The sequence below is a fragment of the Prionailurus bengalensis genome, chromosome A1 (assembly GCF_016509475.1).
Source record: "Prionailurus bengalensis isolate Pbe53 chromosome A1, Fcat_Pben_1.1_paternal_pri, whole genome shotgun sequence".
Lineage (NCBI taxonomy): Eukaryota > Metazoa > Chordata > Mammalia > Carnivora > Felidae > Prionailurus > Prionailurus bengalensis.
Window position 1 is genome coordinate 174,108,140 of NC_057343.1, and position 16,814 is coordinate 174,124,953.

Consider the following 16,814-nt stretch of genomic DNA (forward strand, 5'->3'; position numbering starts at 1 on the left):
ACATGCTAAATGGGAATCCATGAAATTGCACAAGCCCATTCTGGTTGTTAATTTGCTGTAACACAGCCCCATATGGAGCCTACTGGAACTTATGGCAAAAGCCTGTGAGTGCCACCTAGTGGCAATTGCTGGGATTTGGGACCAGAAAAATTCCCATTTGAGAGATAGTTACTATTGGACTTTGAGATTTTTCCTGTGACTAAAGGACATCAAATAACTTTGAAACCTGAACTACCCACAATGCCTCTGGTGACATTGAGGAAGTACTTTAATGGGGAGGGTAATGCCCAGAAGTATTCCATCATAAAATGGAAATGGTTTATATAGAAACAGGCCACCAGGAGAATGAGAGGAAGTACTCATGAGTAGGGAGCCTCTTTTTCCCTATGGTTGATTCTGGAACCATCTTAGTAGCTGCTGGATCCTATGGCTGCTCAGGAAGCACCCTATGAAAAGCTCTCCATTGACCAACAAAGAGTTGCTTGGTTTCTGGAGGGCAGTTCCATGGTAAATGGACAGCTTCCTGTTTAGAAGCCCACTACTCTGATGGAGAGTGTCAAAACAAATCAGTTCATTGGGCTGAGTTGTATGCTGTTTTTCTAGCAATTATGGAAGAATTGAATAAAGATAAAAGCCCCTATGTTTGCATTTTTATTGACTTACAGGCAGTAGCCACCACGTATCTGGCAAATCAGACTGGTGCCAGTAAACCTGGGGGTGGGGGTGGTATAAATGGATTGTGACAGGAACAGACAGTTACTCTGTTCTTGGCTTAGCCTATTCCGTCCGTGGTAGACGTAAGTGCTCAGCATGCAATAAAAGGACTGGAACAGAAGACATGAGAACTATATGGACTGTCAGATCATATATCCTCCAAGGAACACATTTTACAGCCCATAATGTCCAACAGTAGACAGAGGGATGTAAGTTTCAGAGGAATGGTTTGTTGAAAAATTGGAACAGGCAGCTGAAACTTTTTTTTTTTTTTTTTGGTCTAAAACAGGGAAATAAAGGCATGAAGGACTGGCTTACACACCTCCATGAGTGTGTGCTCACACTCAACATGAGGCCAAGGGAGGGTCCCCACTAGAGAGATTCCTCTGCTTTTGGGGACGGATTTGGAGAAGAGGAAATGGGAAGAATGCTGGGATCACTGTACTTTTTAATTTTTCCCACATCACCTCAACTTCCTTTGTCCTACCTGATACAGTTGGTCCCAGGACCAGGCCTGCAACTGCAGGTGCCAGAAGCAGGGGGATCCCTAAGTAAGAAACTATACCTTTAAACCTTTATGGCAGAATTGCTAAGGGTCTGATGGGGTAGGTTTTGCCTTCACCGCATCTGGCAAAATTGGGGCTGCCACTGAATGCAGCTGTATTGCTGAGTGGTGGTCTAGACAGATTCACCTTAGTTCTGTACCTGTTAACTCCAACCTTCTCCCCACCCCCGCCCCGACATGGAAGAGGCCTGAAAGGGGGGGGGGGGCGTATGCTAGACTAATATTTCTCCTGGCAACCTGGACCAGCAGTGGCCAAACCTAATACCCCTTCCAAAGGTAGAAAAGTTAGGCGGTCAATGGAGAAGAGGAGGAATGGTAGCTGGGGGTAAAGGAGTGAATGAGTGGCTTATGCAGTGAGGGAAATGCAGGATGGCATTGGCACTTGGGGAGAGGCTCAAAGTTGGATGTTGTTGTCTCTCAACCCAGTTACACCAGGTGCCTGAAATGGTGGAGATGCATGTTGCTGTGAGACCACTCTTGCTTTTGGGACCTAAAAAAAAATTGAATGGGAGTCTGCAAACCTGAATGGTATCACTCTGGGGGACATTGCAGTCACACAGTGTGATGATGGACTAGATCAGTTGTTAATGCCTGAGTGGGACTCTAGTAATGTGCCAGAGCTTTTCAGGACACATGTGCCAGCACACTCGATAGGGTGTATCACTGGGCTTATTACAGTACCGATACTGATAGATGTATTCAGAAATTGAATTAAAGCCTCCCTAGGAAGTAACACAGATGGGAAATGGCCTGAGAAAGCACTGTATTTACCTCAGTGTCAGCTAATTTCTTTTCTTCTTTTTTTAAAAATTTTTCTGTCAGAGCCTTTTCCTGCTTATTATTATTTTTATTTGAGAGAGAGCAAGAGAGTGTGCACGCGTGCACGCAAGTCAGGAAGAGGAGCAGAGAGAGAGGGAATCCCGAGCAGGCTCCCTCAGTGCAGAGCCCGACATGGGGCTCAGTCCTGTGACCCTGAGATCATGACCTCAGCCAAAATCAAGAGTAGGATGCTCAACCGACTGAGTCACCCAGGCACCCCAACGCCAGCTAATTTCTAAGCTGAATAGTTCTGCTTAGAACTAGTTTATCATAAGATATGGTGGTGGGGGATGAATAATTAAGACAAAAATATGAAAATGTATATACTGGCTTTATAATAGTGTCTTTAAATCTATCCCCACCTCCATACTGGCCCCTCCAAATCTTAGGGAGTATGATTATTTTGCTGTAAGAGTCTTGGCTGGAGACAAGGGTGGCATTTAACTTCAGCACAGAAGAGGCCTCTGTCTTCTGCACTCAGCTCTTGGAAGATGATCTTTGTTTGCCCAGAGGCTTAGGCTAGACAAGGAATGGCAATGTGATTTAAGGTGAGGCTTAGGGTCACATGGTAGCAGTCCACTGGAGACTTGAGATCAACCATATGGGGGCTTAATTAATCATGCCAATGTAATGGAGCCCCCAAAACTGAGAATGCGTCTTGGAATAGCCTCCCCAGTGCACAGTACTCTATGTGTATTGTCACACATTGATATTGGGAAAATAACATGTTCTGACTGCATGGGAAGAGGGTGTGGGAGTCCTCATAGTATCTCACAGTTCCCCAGACTCATGAGCTTCTTTCCTTGGCCAGTCTTCCTCTGTGTCCTTTTCCTATAAGAAACTGTATAATAGAGTGTATACAGTGAGTATTATAGCATTAAGTGGGTTCTGTGAATCCTAACAAGTCCCCCCAGTAGTTGTTTTGGGAATCCCCTGAACTTGCAGTTGGTGGAAGAAGTGACCGTGGTCTTGTGTAGATTGTGTTCACTCTTACTCTACAATTAGCTAAATTCCTCACAAAACTCTACTCAAGAGGAATCTGAATCTTAAGCTGTTTGTTCTGTCAGATAGGCAAGGACTTGGTCTCTCAGGAAAATAGATAAAACACACACACTTTGATAGACTTACAGTCTATTTTTCCTCACTTTTATGTTCTAGAATTACAGAATTATAAAGCATATTTTCTTCTCATGTCTTATAATCAAGAGAAAATATACTCAGCAGAAGTTTCACCAAAAAAACCCCAGTTACTGGAATTAGCAGATAAGGACATAAATGATTGTAAATATATAAAATAATTGGAAAAGAATAATAATAGGGATAGAGAAGGGGTATAATGAGTTGAAGAGTATTTCTCAAAAATTCTTGTCTATACAGAACCTCAGAATGTGACCTAATGTGGAAATAGAGTCTTTACAGATGTAATTAGGTTAAAAATGAGGCCCTAATATTGGGCCCTAATCCAGTGACTGGTGTCCTTACAAGAAGAAGGAAACGGATACAGAGAGACACAGAGGAGAGGGCCTTGTGAAGACAGAGGCAGAGATTGAAGTGAGGCATTTGAAAGCCAAGGAATGCCAGTTGCTGGCAGCCACCAGAAGTGAGGAGGGAGGCCTGGAACAGATTGTCCCTTAGAACCTCAAACCCTGCTGACACCTGGATTTTGGACTTTCAACCTCCAGAACTGTGAGAGAATACATTCTTGTTGTTTCAGGCGATTCATTTTATAGTACTTTGTTATGGCCCTAGGAAATTAATACACAAGGTAATGAGATATCTTAGGATATGGTAGCAAACTTTTTAAAAAGGACCAAATGGAAATTCTAGATCTGAAAAATATAGTAGCTAAAATAAAAACCACAATGGATGGGCTAAACACCAAATTGGATGTTACAGAAGAAAGAATAAGTGAACTTGAAGACAAATAAATAGAATTTACCACACTGAAGCAGAGAGATTAAAAGAAAAAAACAAACCTGAGGGGTGCCTGGATGGCTCAGCTGGTTAAGCATCTGACTGTTGAATTCGGCTCAGGTCATGATCTCACAATTCATGAGTTCAAGGCCCTCATTGGGCTCTGCACTGCCAGTGCAGAGCCTGCTTGGGATTCTCTCTCTCTGCCCCCTGTCTCTGCCCCTTCCCCTTGTGTGCACACCCCCCCCCCCCGAAATTAAAACACGTTTTGTTTTGTTTGTTTAACTTTGATGGATATTATTTTGCTTTGTTGTTTTTTATTTTAATTTTATTTTTTAAATTTACATCCAAATTAGCATACAGTGCAACAGTGATTTCAGGAGTAGATTCCTTAATGCCTCTTACCATTTAACCCATACCCCCCCCCCACAACCCCTCTAGTAACCCTTTGTTTCTTCTCCATATTTAAGAGTCTCTTATGTTTTGTCCCCCTGTTTTTATATTATTTTTGCTTCCCTTCCCTTATGTTCATCTGTTATGTGTCTTCATATGAGTGAAGTCATATAATATTTGTCTTTCTCTGACTAATTTTGCTTAGCATAATACCTCTAGTTCCATCCACATAGTTGCAAGTGGCAAGATTTCATTCTTTTTGATTGCCAAGTAATACTCCATTGTGTGTGTGTGTGTGTGTGTGTGTGTGTGTGTGTGTGTACACACACACACACACACACACATCTTCTTTATCCATTCATCCATCAATGGACATTGGGCTCTTTCCATGCTTTGGCTATTGTTGATAGTGCTGCTATAAACATTGGGGTGCATATGTCCCTTCGAAACAGCATACCTGTATCCCTTGGATAAATACCTAGTAGTGCAATTGCTGGATCGTAGGGTAGTTCTATTTTTAATTTTTTTGAGGAACCTCCATACTGTTTTCTAGAGTGGCTGCATCTGCTTGCATTCCCACCAACAATGCAAAAGAGATCCTTTTTCTCCTTATCCTCGCCAACATCTGTTGTTGCCTGAGTTGTTAATGTTAGCCATTCTGACAGGTGTAAGGTGGCATCTCATTGTGGTTTTGATTTGTATTTCCCTGATGATGAGTGATGTTGAGCATCTTTTCATGTGTTGGTTTGCCATCTGGATGTCTTTTTTGGAAAAGTGTCTATTCATGTCTTTTGCCCATTTCTTCTCTGTATTATTTGTTCTTTGGGTGTTGAATTTGATAAGTTCTTTATAGATTTTGGACCCTAACCCTTTATCTGCTATGTCATTTGCAAATATCTGCTCCCATTCTGTTGGTTGCCTTTTAGTTTTGCTGATTGTTTCCTTCACTGTGCAGAAGCTTTTTATTTTGATGAGGTCCCAATAGTTCATTTTTGCCTTTGTTTCCCTTGCCTCTGGAGATGTGTTGAGGAAGAAGTTGCTGCAGCTAAGGTCAAAGAGGTTTTTGCCTGCTTTCTTCTAGAGGATTTTGATGGCTTCCTGTCTCACATTTAGGTCTCTCATCCATTTTGAGTTTATTTTTGTGTATAGTGTAAGCAAGTGGTCCAGGTTCATTTTTCTGCATGTCGTGTTCCAGTTTTGCCAGCACCACTTGCTGAAGAGACTGTCTTTCTTCCATTGGATATTATTTCTTGCTTTGTCAAAGATTAGTTGGCCATATGTTTGTGGGTCCATTTCTGGGTTCTCTATTCTGTTCCATTGATCTGAGTGTTTTTGTGCTGACATTAAAAAATGTTTAAAAAAAAAAAACCCAGGGGTGCCTGGGTGGCTCAGTCGGGTAAGCGTCTGACTTCAACTCAGGTCACGATCTCACGGTCCGTGAGTTTGAGCCCCGCGTTGGGCTCTGGGCTGATGGCTCGGAGCCTGGAGCCTGCTTCCGATTCTGTGTCTCTCCGCCCCTCCCCCATTCATGCTCGATCTCTCTCTGTCTCAAAAATAAATAAACGTTAAAAAAAAAAAAAAGCCCAGACCACACTAACAACATCACTTAGCATTGATATATTATGAGACTGGGAAGCATACATGAAATTGGGATCAAGAGAAAGAAAATAGGGCAGGAAAAAATATTTGAAGAAATAAAGACTGAAAAACTTTCCAGAAACTCACCACATTCTTAAGACAGATACAAAGAAGTCACACCCAGGTGTACCATAGCCAACAGCTGAAAACCATCATCAAGAGAAAACTTTAAAGCAGATAGAGGGAAATGACACATCCCTCCCCATCCTCCCCACCTGCCCTGTTTCCTGAGAGGTAGGTGTTGCTTCCTGCCCCCCCCCCCCCTCCCCGGGTGGTGGCCCTGACCTTAGTCTCCATGCTGTTTCTAGCTTGAATCCCACCCGTGACTTTCAGGATGAAGTTTGGTCTTCAGTGTGATCACTGTAGTGCCCTTGCAGCTGCTCTGTCACTTCCCACAACTTCTAGTTGGAATGTCTCTAGTTTTTCAAGTGTGCCTTGCTACCTTCTTCTGGGAACTCTCCTTCTTCAGAATCCCTCCCTGCCATCTTTCCCTCCATTCCAAGCTGGACTTCCTGGGTTCTAGAGGTCTGAGTAGTAGGTTTGTGCCTGCACTGTATGGGTACTGATGTTAGTGAAATAAGATTGGAAATTCATTCACAAGCCTTGTGTGGCATCCTTTCTTCAGACATAATTGACTGTGGGTGAGGGTTTAGAGAACCAGTCAGCCTACTGTGGGCCTTGCCAGCCTCTGTGGAGTCAGCCTGCACCATGCTCATTTTCTGTATGCTAGCCACATCGGCCTTCTTTTGGTCTGCATGCAGTCTTTTCAGCCTCAGGCCTTTGCACCTGTTGCTCCTCTGTGTGGAATTCTACATACCTCCTATACAGAGATTACACCTAGTCACCACTTGCCCAGAAAAACCTCTGACCACCTGGATTAGGAGACACACATGCTTCTAAGAACTTGCCTTTACACTGTGTCTTTTCCTATGAGGACCTGTCCAAGTTGTAACTCTTTTGTGTGATTACTATGTCGATCCCTATCCCTCTTGCCTGTGAGCTCTGCAAAGGCAGGAACTCTGTCTGGTTTTGCCCATTTTGTATTCTCTAGTAACCAGCACAGAGTCTGGGGTCCAGTAACTGCTCTGGTAATACCTTGTGAGTGAATGGATGGGTGAATGGGTGGGCAGTTCCAGCAGTAGTTCGGCCCTAGAATGTTAGTGGTTCCTCTAGGAGTGACTCCTAGGGAAACCCGAAGGTTTTTCCCCTCAAGGACTAACTGCTTTGTATCATGTGTTTCCCAGGATTCTTTTTTTTTTTTTTTTTAATGTTTGTTTATTTTTGAGAGAGATACAGAATGCAAGCAGGGGAGGGGTAGAGAGAGAGAGATAGAATCTGAAACGGGCTCCAGGCCCCGAGCTGTCAGCACAGAGCCCAATGCGCCGCTCGAACTCATGATCAACTCAGGATCCGTGAGATCATGACCTGAGCCGAAGTCCGAGGCTTAACCAACTGAACCACCCGGGCGCCCCCCAGGACTGTCTCTTAATAAAAGAACCCTCCCTCTCCTCCTCCCTCTCCATTTCACACTCAGCCCCAGCCTGGCTTAATTCTCCACCCTGTAACAGCTGCTTTCATCTTCCTGTCTCCACGGTTAGGACTGTCACTGTTCCCGCAGGTTTGGCACACCTACTGGTGCTGCCCTTAGAAGTCACTGCATATACTCCTTTAGAAAGCTAAAACGTCATGTTAAAGAAGTGGCCCTGAACTCAGGCAACCAGGGGCTCAGTGGGAGGAAGAAACCTGCGTCTGGTTGCCCTGGCCTCAGAAGTCAGCTGCAGCGTACTGGGCACAGATGGGCAAGGACTCTTGTCCTGCGACAGCGCTGTCGTCACAGGGCTTCCTGAACTTGCAGGAGCGAGATCACTTCCCAGTCACACGGCTGAGAAGCAGCAGGGACAGGAGAGGAACCCAACCTTGTCGGCTCCAGAACCCAGGGCTCCCCTACAAACTAGGTCGCCTGCTTCCAGAGTATGGCCTGGTTTGTGAAGTTGGTACCCCCTACTGACATTTTCCTAGCAACAAAAGTTTCCCAGCAGATGAGGGGGAGGAGGAGCCAGGAGACCATTCCCCTTCACCACAATAGGAAGCTGAGGCCTAGCAGGGGTCTACAGGGGCAGATGGCAGGCAGGCTAGGGCACAGACCCCCGAGCCTTGGGAGCTGGATCCGTGCCCCCTCCCCTGGCGCCTGCGCACTGCAGTTCCGTTCCCGCCCAACCCCGCCCAATCGCCCGGGTTTTCAAATTTGAAACCTGCTCCTTTTCCCGCCTGAACTTGTAGGCCAGCGGAGGGGGAGGGTGGGGCCGAACGCAGCCAATAGTGCCTCACAAGCTCCCCGGCCCCGCCCTGAAGGTGACGACAGCAAGCCGCAGTAGGCAATGGGCAAATGGGCAAAGGTGCCCGCTGGCCCCGCCTCCGTGGCGCCCACGTGCAGCAGTCGAGCTGGGGCCTCCCAGAGACCACGGGTGCCCGGATTACCATTCTAGGGGCAGAGTCTTCGCTATCAACTCCGGGCTGGAAACTGAGGCCCTGATACTCCAAGTAGTCGGCGTGGGGTCGCTGAACGAAATGGGCAAGATGCGGCCCCATTCAGCCTGGGGACTCACTCAAAAACTGGGCCTGGAGGAAGCGCCCGTGGCAGCCCTGGGAGTCTGAGGGGCCGGGCTGGCTCGTGGAGGTGGGCTGCCGTTCCCTGGTCCCTTTCCAGAGGGGCGGGGCCAAGAACTGGGCCGTCCGGGGGCGGGGTGTCTCGGAGGCGGGGCCGAGGCCCCTGTGTTTGTTGCACCGTGTCAGTTACATTGTAACAAAAGTGGTGCAGCCGCTCTTCGGGCCAGCACCTTAGGCCCGCCCGCCACCAGCTGTCTCCGACATGGAACCTGTGGCCAGCAATATCCAGGTCCTGCTGCAGGCGGCCGAGTTCCTAGAGCGCCGCGAGAGAGGTGAGGAAGAAACATTGGTCAGACTCCAGGCAGCAACCTCGCTGACACAGGCCTGGACTACCTTGGCTCCCAACTGGAAGGATGCATGCATGGCCTTAGGCAGTAACCCTGAGGCACCCTTTCTCAGTTTGGCGGGGTGGTGGGGTTGGGAAAATGGCCCTGGCGCCAAAAACCCTTCCCTGACCGTGCCTTGCCAGGGGCGCCTGCAGGGACCAGCCCCAGCCTGAAGCGGGCGGGGGCTGTCTCTGGCAGAAGCTGAGCATGGCTACGCGTCCCTGTGCCCGCACCGCAGTCCGGGCCCAGTCAACAAGAGGAGGAAGCGATCCCCCCAAGCTTCTGGCACGCTGGACAGTGGGCGGTGAGGAGTGCTGGGGACGGTGGGGAGAGGAGGGGGGATGGGTCCCTTCATCAGGCCTCACCTTTGCCCACTTCCTCCTTGTTGCTTGCATCTTCTGGGCCAGATCCTCACTCTGGAGGCAGTTCAGACCTCTCCTGCCATCTCCTTACTCCCCTCTATTCGTTCAGGGACTATTTCTTGAGCACCCCTGTTGTGTCAGGAGCTATAAATAGGATACTTCAGGGTCCTTCTTCCACTCACACCAGCACACTCCACATCTCACTCCACTCGATTTCTCCCACAGGCTTCCTCCTCTTCTCTCGTGTCAACCCTTTGCACATGCTATTCCCTCCAATTTTAATGCCTCTCCTTCCACTACCCACTTTGGATAGCTTGTTTCTGGCCCAGCTCAACTGTCATCTCTGCCCAGGAAGCCCTTCCTGACTGCTGGTAGGTGGCCTCTTTCGGACCCCACAACCACCTGGGCAGGCCTCCCAGCTTTTGGCCCCATTTGTCTCTTTCTCTCCTGGGGATTCCAGTGCCCAAGGCCGGCACAAGATCCCCACATTGGGCTAGTTTGGAGCAGACAACTATAGTGGATTTTAAGCCCCTGGGACTGAGGGTGTGGTAGTAGCTGACACCCCCTCACCCCATCCTCCCTGGCATTGACAGGTCTGTGCACAACGAGCTGGAGAAGCGCAGGTGAGTCCTAGCTTTGCCTGATATCACCAGGCCCCAGGAACCACCTCCCTCTGGCCTCCCCTCCCCTACTGCCCCTGTGGCCAGCAAGGCTGGGCTGGCACTGCCCTCCAGACCCCTTCCCCTGCAGGAGGGCCCAGTTGAAGAGGTGCCTGGAAGAGCTAAAACAGCAGATGCCCCTCGGGGCTGACTGTGCCCGGTACACCACACTGAGCCTTCTGCGCTGGGCCAGGATGCATATCCAGGTATGGAGCTACCCCTGCACCCTGGGGCCAACCTGCCAGAACTCCTGAGAGGTATAGTAGGGAGGGGCTGAGTGGGACTGGGGGGAGAGGCCTGAGGTCATAGGTCAACAGTGTGACATGGGACAGTTCTCTATGCTTTTAGCTTCCGTATGTGTGAAGTAGGAAGAAAAGCAGAAAGTAAGGATTGTTATGAGGCTTGAGTTTGCTCAGTAAATGTTCATGGCTATTACAGCTATTATATCACTTCAATCCTAACTGGCAAGTCACTTAGCCTCTCTGGACTTTACCCTCCTCTGTAAGGAGGGACATGTCTGTTGACAATATTTTGATGTGCCATGTGTCAGGGTCCCTAGAACTGCAGAGGGCTGGTTTTCACTCTCTCACTCTCCCATCCTTCAAGGCCTCCGGTTCTGAGCCCTCTACTCTGATACCATTTTGGAGAGTAGTTCCAGAGGCCAGGAGAGGGGAAGGTCAGAGGAAGTCAGTCACCTATCCTCCCAGGGCCCTTCCGCTGCCTGGGCTAAGCTCAGCACCCCCTGGTGGACAGGAGTGGGGTATGCCCCAGGCAGCACCCCTACTCCCACCCCCAATGGGAGCTTAGGGAATGGACTAAAAGTGGCCTTGGAAACAAGAGGCCTTTTCTTGTCCTTTTGGCCCTTCTGGCCTAGGAAGAAATGGGGGCACAGGAGGCTAAGGACCAAGCAGCACAGCTAATGAGAGGCAGAATCATAACCCAGGCCCAAGTTCCCTGATTTGCAGTTTCCTTCAAGTGTTTATTGAGCACCTGTTCTACCAAGACCTGTTGTAGGCACCAGGGGTTGAGGTAGAGAGATCCAGGTGCTTATGCAGCAAGTAAATCACGGTGTAGGGAACGTCAGCACCACCCCATAGTGCCTGCATCCCTGGACTCTGTTGAAGGACACCCTGGTCAGGTAGCAGGCCCATTTCTCACATGGAGCTTGCCTGGTGTGGTTCTTGGAGAGATAATGTGTGCCCCTTGGGTGCTGGCTGGCCCATGGGCAGGAGCTAGGGATTGCTCCTTCCTTGAAGTCCTATATCCCCTGTCCTGGCCCTACCTGTTTTGCCTTCTCCAGGCCGTCTTCCATCTTGCCCTAGAATGTTCTTTGTAGCACACAGATCTCCTTAGGTCTACTGCTGGAAACCTTCCGTGGCTCTTGACAGGACAGTCCCAGTTCCTGCAAAACTGCAGGCCCTTCACAACTCAGGCCTTGCTACTGGTTAGCTTTTGGTCTCCCATATCCCTGTGCCCCACCAGAAAAGCTTAAGTCTCTATGCTCTTCTCAGTTTCCCTCTGCTATGATGCTTCTTTCTGCCCCATTTTGCCTAGGCAGCTCTTACTTATCCTTCTGCCCAGTACAAGTGTCCCCTCATCCAGTACTCCCCTTCTTGTTGACTAATGCAGACTTCTGCCCACCAAAGGCTCTGGTGGGAGGACCCTTGGCCCTCCAAGTCCCCGGAACCCAGGCTGGCAGAGCTTGAGGAGGATTAATGCTGAAGGCACAGGGTTCCTGGGAGAGTCTTGACTAGGAGTCACAAACTGGTAGCCTTGGTTCGGTCTACAGTTTTCTAAAAATTTAAATTAGTTGGCAGCACTTAAAAGGACATTTGACATGAAAAAGTCTGACTTTCCAGCTTCTCTTAAAGAAATTAGGATGTCTGGCAGCACCAAGCCCATTTGCATGTGGCTGTAACTGGCTATTACCTGGAGGTGGCCACCTTGAGCCGTGGTGCCTGCTTGCAGGTGTGCGGCAGTCCTCCCCAAAACCTGCTGCTCGCCACTACAAGACTCCTTTCACGTTGCTGGACCAGGCTCTGAAGGCCTGAGATCGTGGTGCCCGCCCTCCCCAACTCCTCAACACGAGAGCGTTCACAGGCCATTTACATGGGCCCAGAGGGCAGGAGGGCTGGCTTCCCGCAAGATGCAGGAGCTCTCTGGGGCCCAAATTTAGATGCCCCTGGTCCGGAGCGGACAGTCACTGTTGAGGTGTGGTGGGATGAGCCCCGGGCCCCCAGGCAGCTGACCCCACAGCCCCTTGCTCCCTTGGGACCTGCAGAAGCTTGAGGAGCAGGAGCAGCAGGCGCGGCGGCTCAAGGAGAAGCTGCGCAGTAAGCAGCAGAGCCTGCAGCAGCAGCTGGAGCAGCTCCGGGGGCTGGCGGGGCCAGGTGAGAGGGAGCGGCCACGGGCAGACAGCCTGGACTCTTCAGGCCTCTCGTCGGAGCGTTCGGACTCAGACCAAGGTGAGTGCCCCGAAGCTGAGGGGTTGTGTAGACTGAGTGGGCCAGGTCTGCTGACTGGACCCTTCCCTGTGTAGAGGAGGCAGAGGTGGACGTGGAGAGCCTGGTGTTCGGGGGCGAGGCTGAGCTGCTGCGGGGCTTCGGCGCAGGCCAGGAGCACAGCTACTCACACAGCAGAACCACCTGGCTATGACCTTCACCGCCCCAAAGTGGGCCTCTACCCTCAGACTACTCTCCGCTCTGCCGGCAGGAGTCCTCCCCAAAGCCTCAGGGGCTGCTCGGAGTCACCTCCTGTTGCAATGGACTAAAAGGACCCTTGTGTGGGAATAGGTGCCTGCCCCCAACCTTGCCGCCGGCTGTGCCTCCTGGGGGAGGGGTGCCTGGGTTTCCCCTGAGCCCCACGGGGCAGGCAGCTTAGGCCTGGGCCACTCTTCCAGGCCTTTTTTTTGTAGCACTTGGCTCTGCTGTCCCCAAGGGGGCAGGAAGCCTCTTGGGCCCTCACATTCCTTCCTAGACAAGGCTCTCTGGCCTTTGTCCCAGATACTGTACAGTATTTTCATTAAAAGCCTCTTTACTAACTTCCTGTACATGGTCTTGCCCGATGAAAATGGGGAACTCCCAGCCGCAGACAAACTGGAAAAGAGGAAATGAGATCAGTAGCCATTACTGACACTGTTGACCATACCAGCAGTGTCCCTTTAATTTTCACAGTTGGGGGCTGTCTGTCCCCAATTCATGGGCGGGACGAGGCTGAGTGAGATGACTTGCCTGAGGTCCAAAGCCAGGAAAGCACGGAGTCAAGATTCAAACTAAAGCTTTCTGACTCCAGAGCTAGGGCTGACTGAATTCAACAAGTATTTATTGAGTGCCTGTTATGTGCTAGGCATTGTTCCAGGTACTTGGGACACATCAGAGAGTGCAATAAAGGTCCCTGCCCTCATGGAGCTTACAGTCTAGCATTTATTACCACTGCATCTGCACAATGCCTGTGACCCTGGGCACTTCACCGCGCCTCTCTGTGCCTGTCCTCAGCTGCCCGATGCGGGAGTAAGCAGGCCCAGCTCAGACATGGTAACATGCCTGGTGCACTGTAAATGGCAAACGGGACACCCACCCCCAACCCACCACCCAGACAGTAGAAAGGGCTGGAAGTTGACTTTTAATAATAAAGTACAAGGGGGAAAAGGGTGGAGGGATTTGAGCCGGGTGGTCAGGTGTCCTACCACACCAGGGCCTGGGCTAGCTACACAAACTGCTGCTGCTGCTGTTGCTGCTTGGTGGCTGCCTTGCTGGCAAGGTCCTTGGCCTTCTCTGTAGCTGCCAGTGCCGTCTCCTTTGCCTTCTCCTTGGCTTCCTTGGCTGTCTCAACAAGGGTTTTGGAAGGGGCCTCACCTGCAGCAAAGGGCAGGGGCTGGCTTCAGAGAATGCCAAGAAGACCTATTTCATCACCCCTCCATGACATTCACCCTCTTTGGGCCAGGCCCCATTGGAAAAGGTGGTATTTGCCCCAGGGGAGAGATCAGGAGTCCCAGGCTTAGAGTGGGGTGGTGGTAGCCACAGACTCCACACAAATCAGGGCAACTAGGATTTGACTCCAGCTTCTCTTTGTGCCCAGAGCCCTCACCTTGCAGCTTGGCCAAGATGTATTCAAAGCCCTTCATAGTCTTGGTCACATTGCTTTTGAACCGGGCAAGGCCAAATTCCTGGCAAAAGAAGAAAGGGGTAAAGATTTGGAGCTTCCCACTGATCCCTAGCCAAGCCTTTGTGCCAAATGCCTGGGCCCCCAAAGACCCAGCACCCCCACAAAGCTGCTCACCTGGACAGCTCTGGAGACACCAAATAAACTAGAGGAGACCCAGGCTTCCCGGCGGATTTCGGTCCAGCCGCTGTTATCAGAGTTCACACAGTAAACACATCGTTCCTCCACCACCTGTGCGGGGAACCAGGCCAACCACAACTGTGGGGGTGTCTTTCACTTTACCAAACTTGCACATCAATGTGATCCCCTGCCTCTCTTTCACAAGGTAAGGCAATAAAATGAAAACCTACTTCTTTCACTTACTGTATGCCAAATCTGCATTTTAGGAAGAGCAAGAACATAAAAAAGGCCATTTTGCTAACACCTCTCCTCTAACTCTTCAAACTAAAAGGCATACAGACTCGAGATCAGTAGAGTGCCTTCCAGCTCTATCCTGGTCCTGGATTTTGTTTGCTAGGTTTCCATGCAGTGCTTTTAGCCTGCCTTCCACCACTACAGTTCTTGAGCTCCCATTTCCAAAATGGAAATCTGGCAGTCGTCACAGCTCATTATCAGAGAAGTGGACCAGTATTTCCAAAAGAAACACTTAAAACACATGTCTTGACAGCTGGATCACTACCTTTGTAATTTATAAAAACAGGTTATGCCCTCAGGATAGTCTCCTGTGAAGCCTTCAGAAAACTCTGGGGGAGAATATCAAGGTGCCTGCTCACTCTGTGACCTTGCAGGACACTTCCCCTCTCTGAACCTCACTTCCCTCTTTGCATAATAGAGAGTAATACCCACCTTTCCAGGGTCACTGTGAAGATTAGCTGAGAAAGAGAATGAAGAGTTCTCTGAAAGCTTTTAGAATATTCACAAGCGAGAAAATACTGCACTAGCTTTCTTTAAAGTTTTCAAGCTTTTTTATGTGCAAAAAAATCAAAACGTGTATGAACCTCTTCCACCAAAATCTCAGACAAAAATCCATTACATAAGACAGATAAATGTCTTAATAAACATCATAAGACAGAACTCCTCTAATTATGGGGCAGGAGGCCCAGAACCTTTCCCCTCTGAGGCACAAAGGAATTCCTTATGGCTTGATGGACTCCTGTTTGAAAATTACCACCTCCCTTCCTCAGCATCACTCCTGTGAGCCCAAACTATACATGTGCCAGGCACAGTGAGGGTACTCTGTATTTAGTACTTGGAACAACTCTGTAGAACAGGTACCCTCAGTATCAATGAGTTAAAAGACTGGTCCAGAGATACTAACCAGCTGAAAAGATCATCGGAGTTACACTCTAGAGCTATCACTCCCTAGTAACCCAGATCTGCCCCAGACCATAGAATTTCCTTCATGGCTCCCTAGCCACAGGTACCTGGAGTTTTCTACTTCTGGGGGAACAAGGGGAGGGTAGTCTCACCATCAGCCGGGCATGGTTGATGTTCCAGGTGAAGGTGGTCATGGTCTGGTTCTGCGGGTCCACAATAGAATCCTCCAGGATGTACACCGAGTGAGCAACATTGGCAGGAAACAGTCGCTCGGCCCAGCGGGGCATCCTGTTAGTCTTGGTCAGGAGACGCCGGGACAGGAGCTTCTGGTCAGGGGTCACCTCCCGGTGCACTATGTCTTCCGTCAAGACATGTTTGCTGCAAGTATCGGAGTAAAGGTGACTCTAGGGAGCATGCCGCCTGTTGGGTTTCCCATTTGGAGCCTCCTGGCCCAGAATGGCCATGCCTTCCCCAAACTTGGCACGATCATCTGCAGTGATAAGTGGCGTGCCTCGGACCTGATCTAGAGTTCGTTGAGCCTATCCGCAGGCAAATTCCAACTCCCGCCCCCTCGCTGACCGGTCCAGCTGGACCTCATAATTTATTACACCCGTGGAGAATGCCACAGGCACTGAGTTGGCCAACGCCCGGATTTCCAACCTCAAGATCCCTCCCAACTCAAGTTCCCCCGCCTCTTCCTGTCTCACCACCCCGAAATGAGAGAACCTTGGACTACAGCCTCAAGTAAACCACCGCCCAGGCCCAGCCTCTTTCCACTACCTTGCAGGCCTGGCCGCTTCCCGGATAGGGTTTTCTTAACCTACAGATGGCCACGGTTCCGCCGATCCCCTACCTCCGACTCGATGTCGAGTCCTTCCCGGCCCCACACTTCGATCTCCAAACAGCGAGAGGGGAGGACTGCTCTTTCCAGGGCCACGTACCTATAGGGATTCGGGTACCGCTGCCAGAAGGCAGCGAACACTTGGTCCCAGGAACTCCGGAGCACGCTCTGGCCCAGGAAATACTTCACCATCGTCCCGGCCGGGGCGGGCTCAGCATCCAAGCAGCATCAGGGGTGCAAAGCCCGGGGTGGGCACGCGGAGGCCGGGCCGCGGCTCGGCGCACGCCCTCCAGGCTCGCAGCTCAGTCACCACCGCACCGCGCCCAAGAAGCCGCCGCCGCCATGAGGAGTTGTCCGGCCGCGCGCAACTTCCGGCGCATCCGCGCAGTACCCACCACTTCCGGCGCCCGCACACGTGATCCCGCGGCCCCGCCCCTC

General features: G+C 50.2%; 2 protein-coding genes across 2 annotated transcripts; one reads left to right on the plus strand and one right to left on the minus strand.

Moving 5' to 3' along the window:
- The first annotated feature begins 7,979 nt into the window (after positions 1-7,979).
- Positions 7,980-13,097, plus strand: MXD3 (MAX dimerization protein 3). The gene is made up of 6 exons (XM_043593300.1): positions 7,980-8,982; positions 9,235-9,340; positions 9,992-10,021; positions 10,149-10,263; positions 12,339-12,522; positions 12,597-13,097. Exons 1-6 carry the CDS (start codon positions 8,913-8,915, stop codon positions 12,710-12,712), a joined length of 621 nt encoding a protein of 206 aa, XP_043449235.1. The 5' UTR covers positions 7,980-8,912; the 3' UTR covers positions 12,713-13,097.
- Positions 13,098-13,172: 75 nt separating this feature from the next.
- On the minus strand, positions 13,173-16,584 carry PRELID1 (PRELI domain containing 1). Its single transcript, XM_043593268.1, has 5 exons — positions 16,477-16,584; positions 15,688-15,913; positions 14,336-14,449; positions 14,144-14,222; positions 13,173-13,911 (listed from the first exon to the last, which is right to left on the minus strand). The coding sequence occupies exons 1-5, from the start codon at positions 16,566-16,568 to the stop codon at positions 13,763-13,765; spliced, it is 660 nt and encodes a 219-aa protein (XP_043449203.1). The 5' UTR covers positions 16,569-16,584; the 3' UTR covers positions 13,173-13,762.
- Between the last annotated feature and the right edge of the window lie 230 nt (positions 16,585-16,814).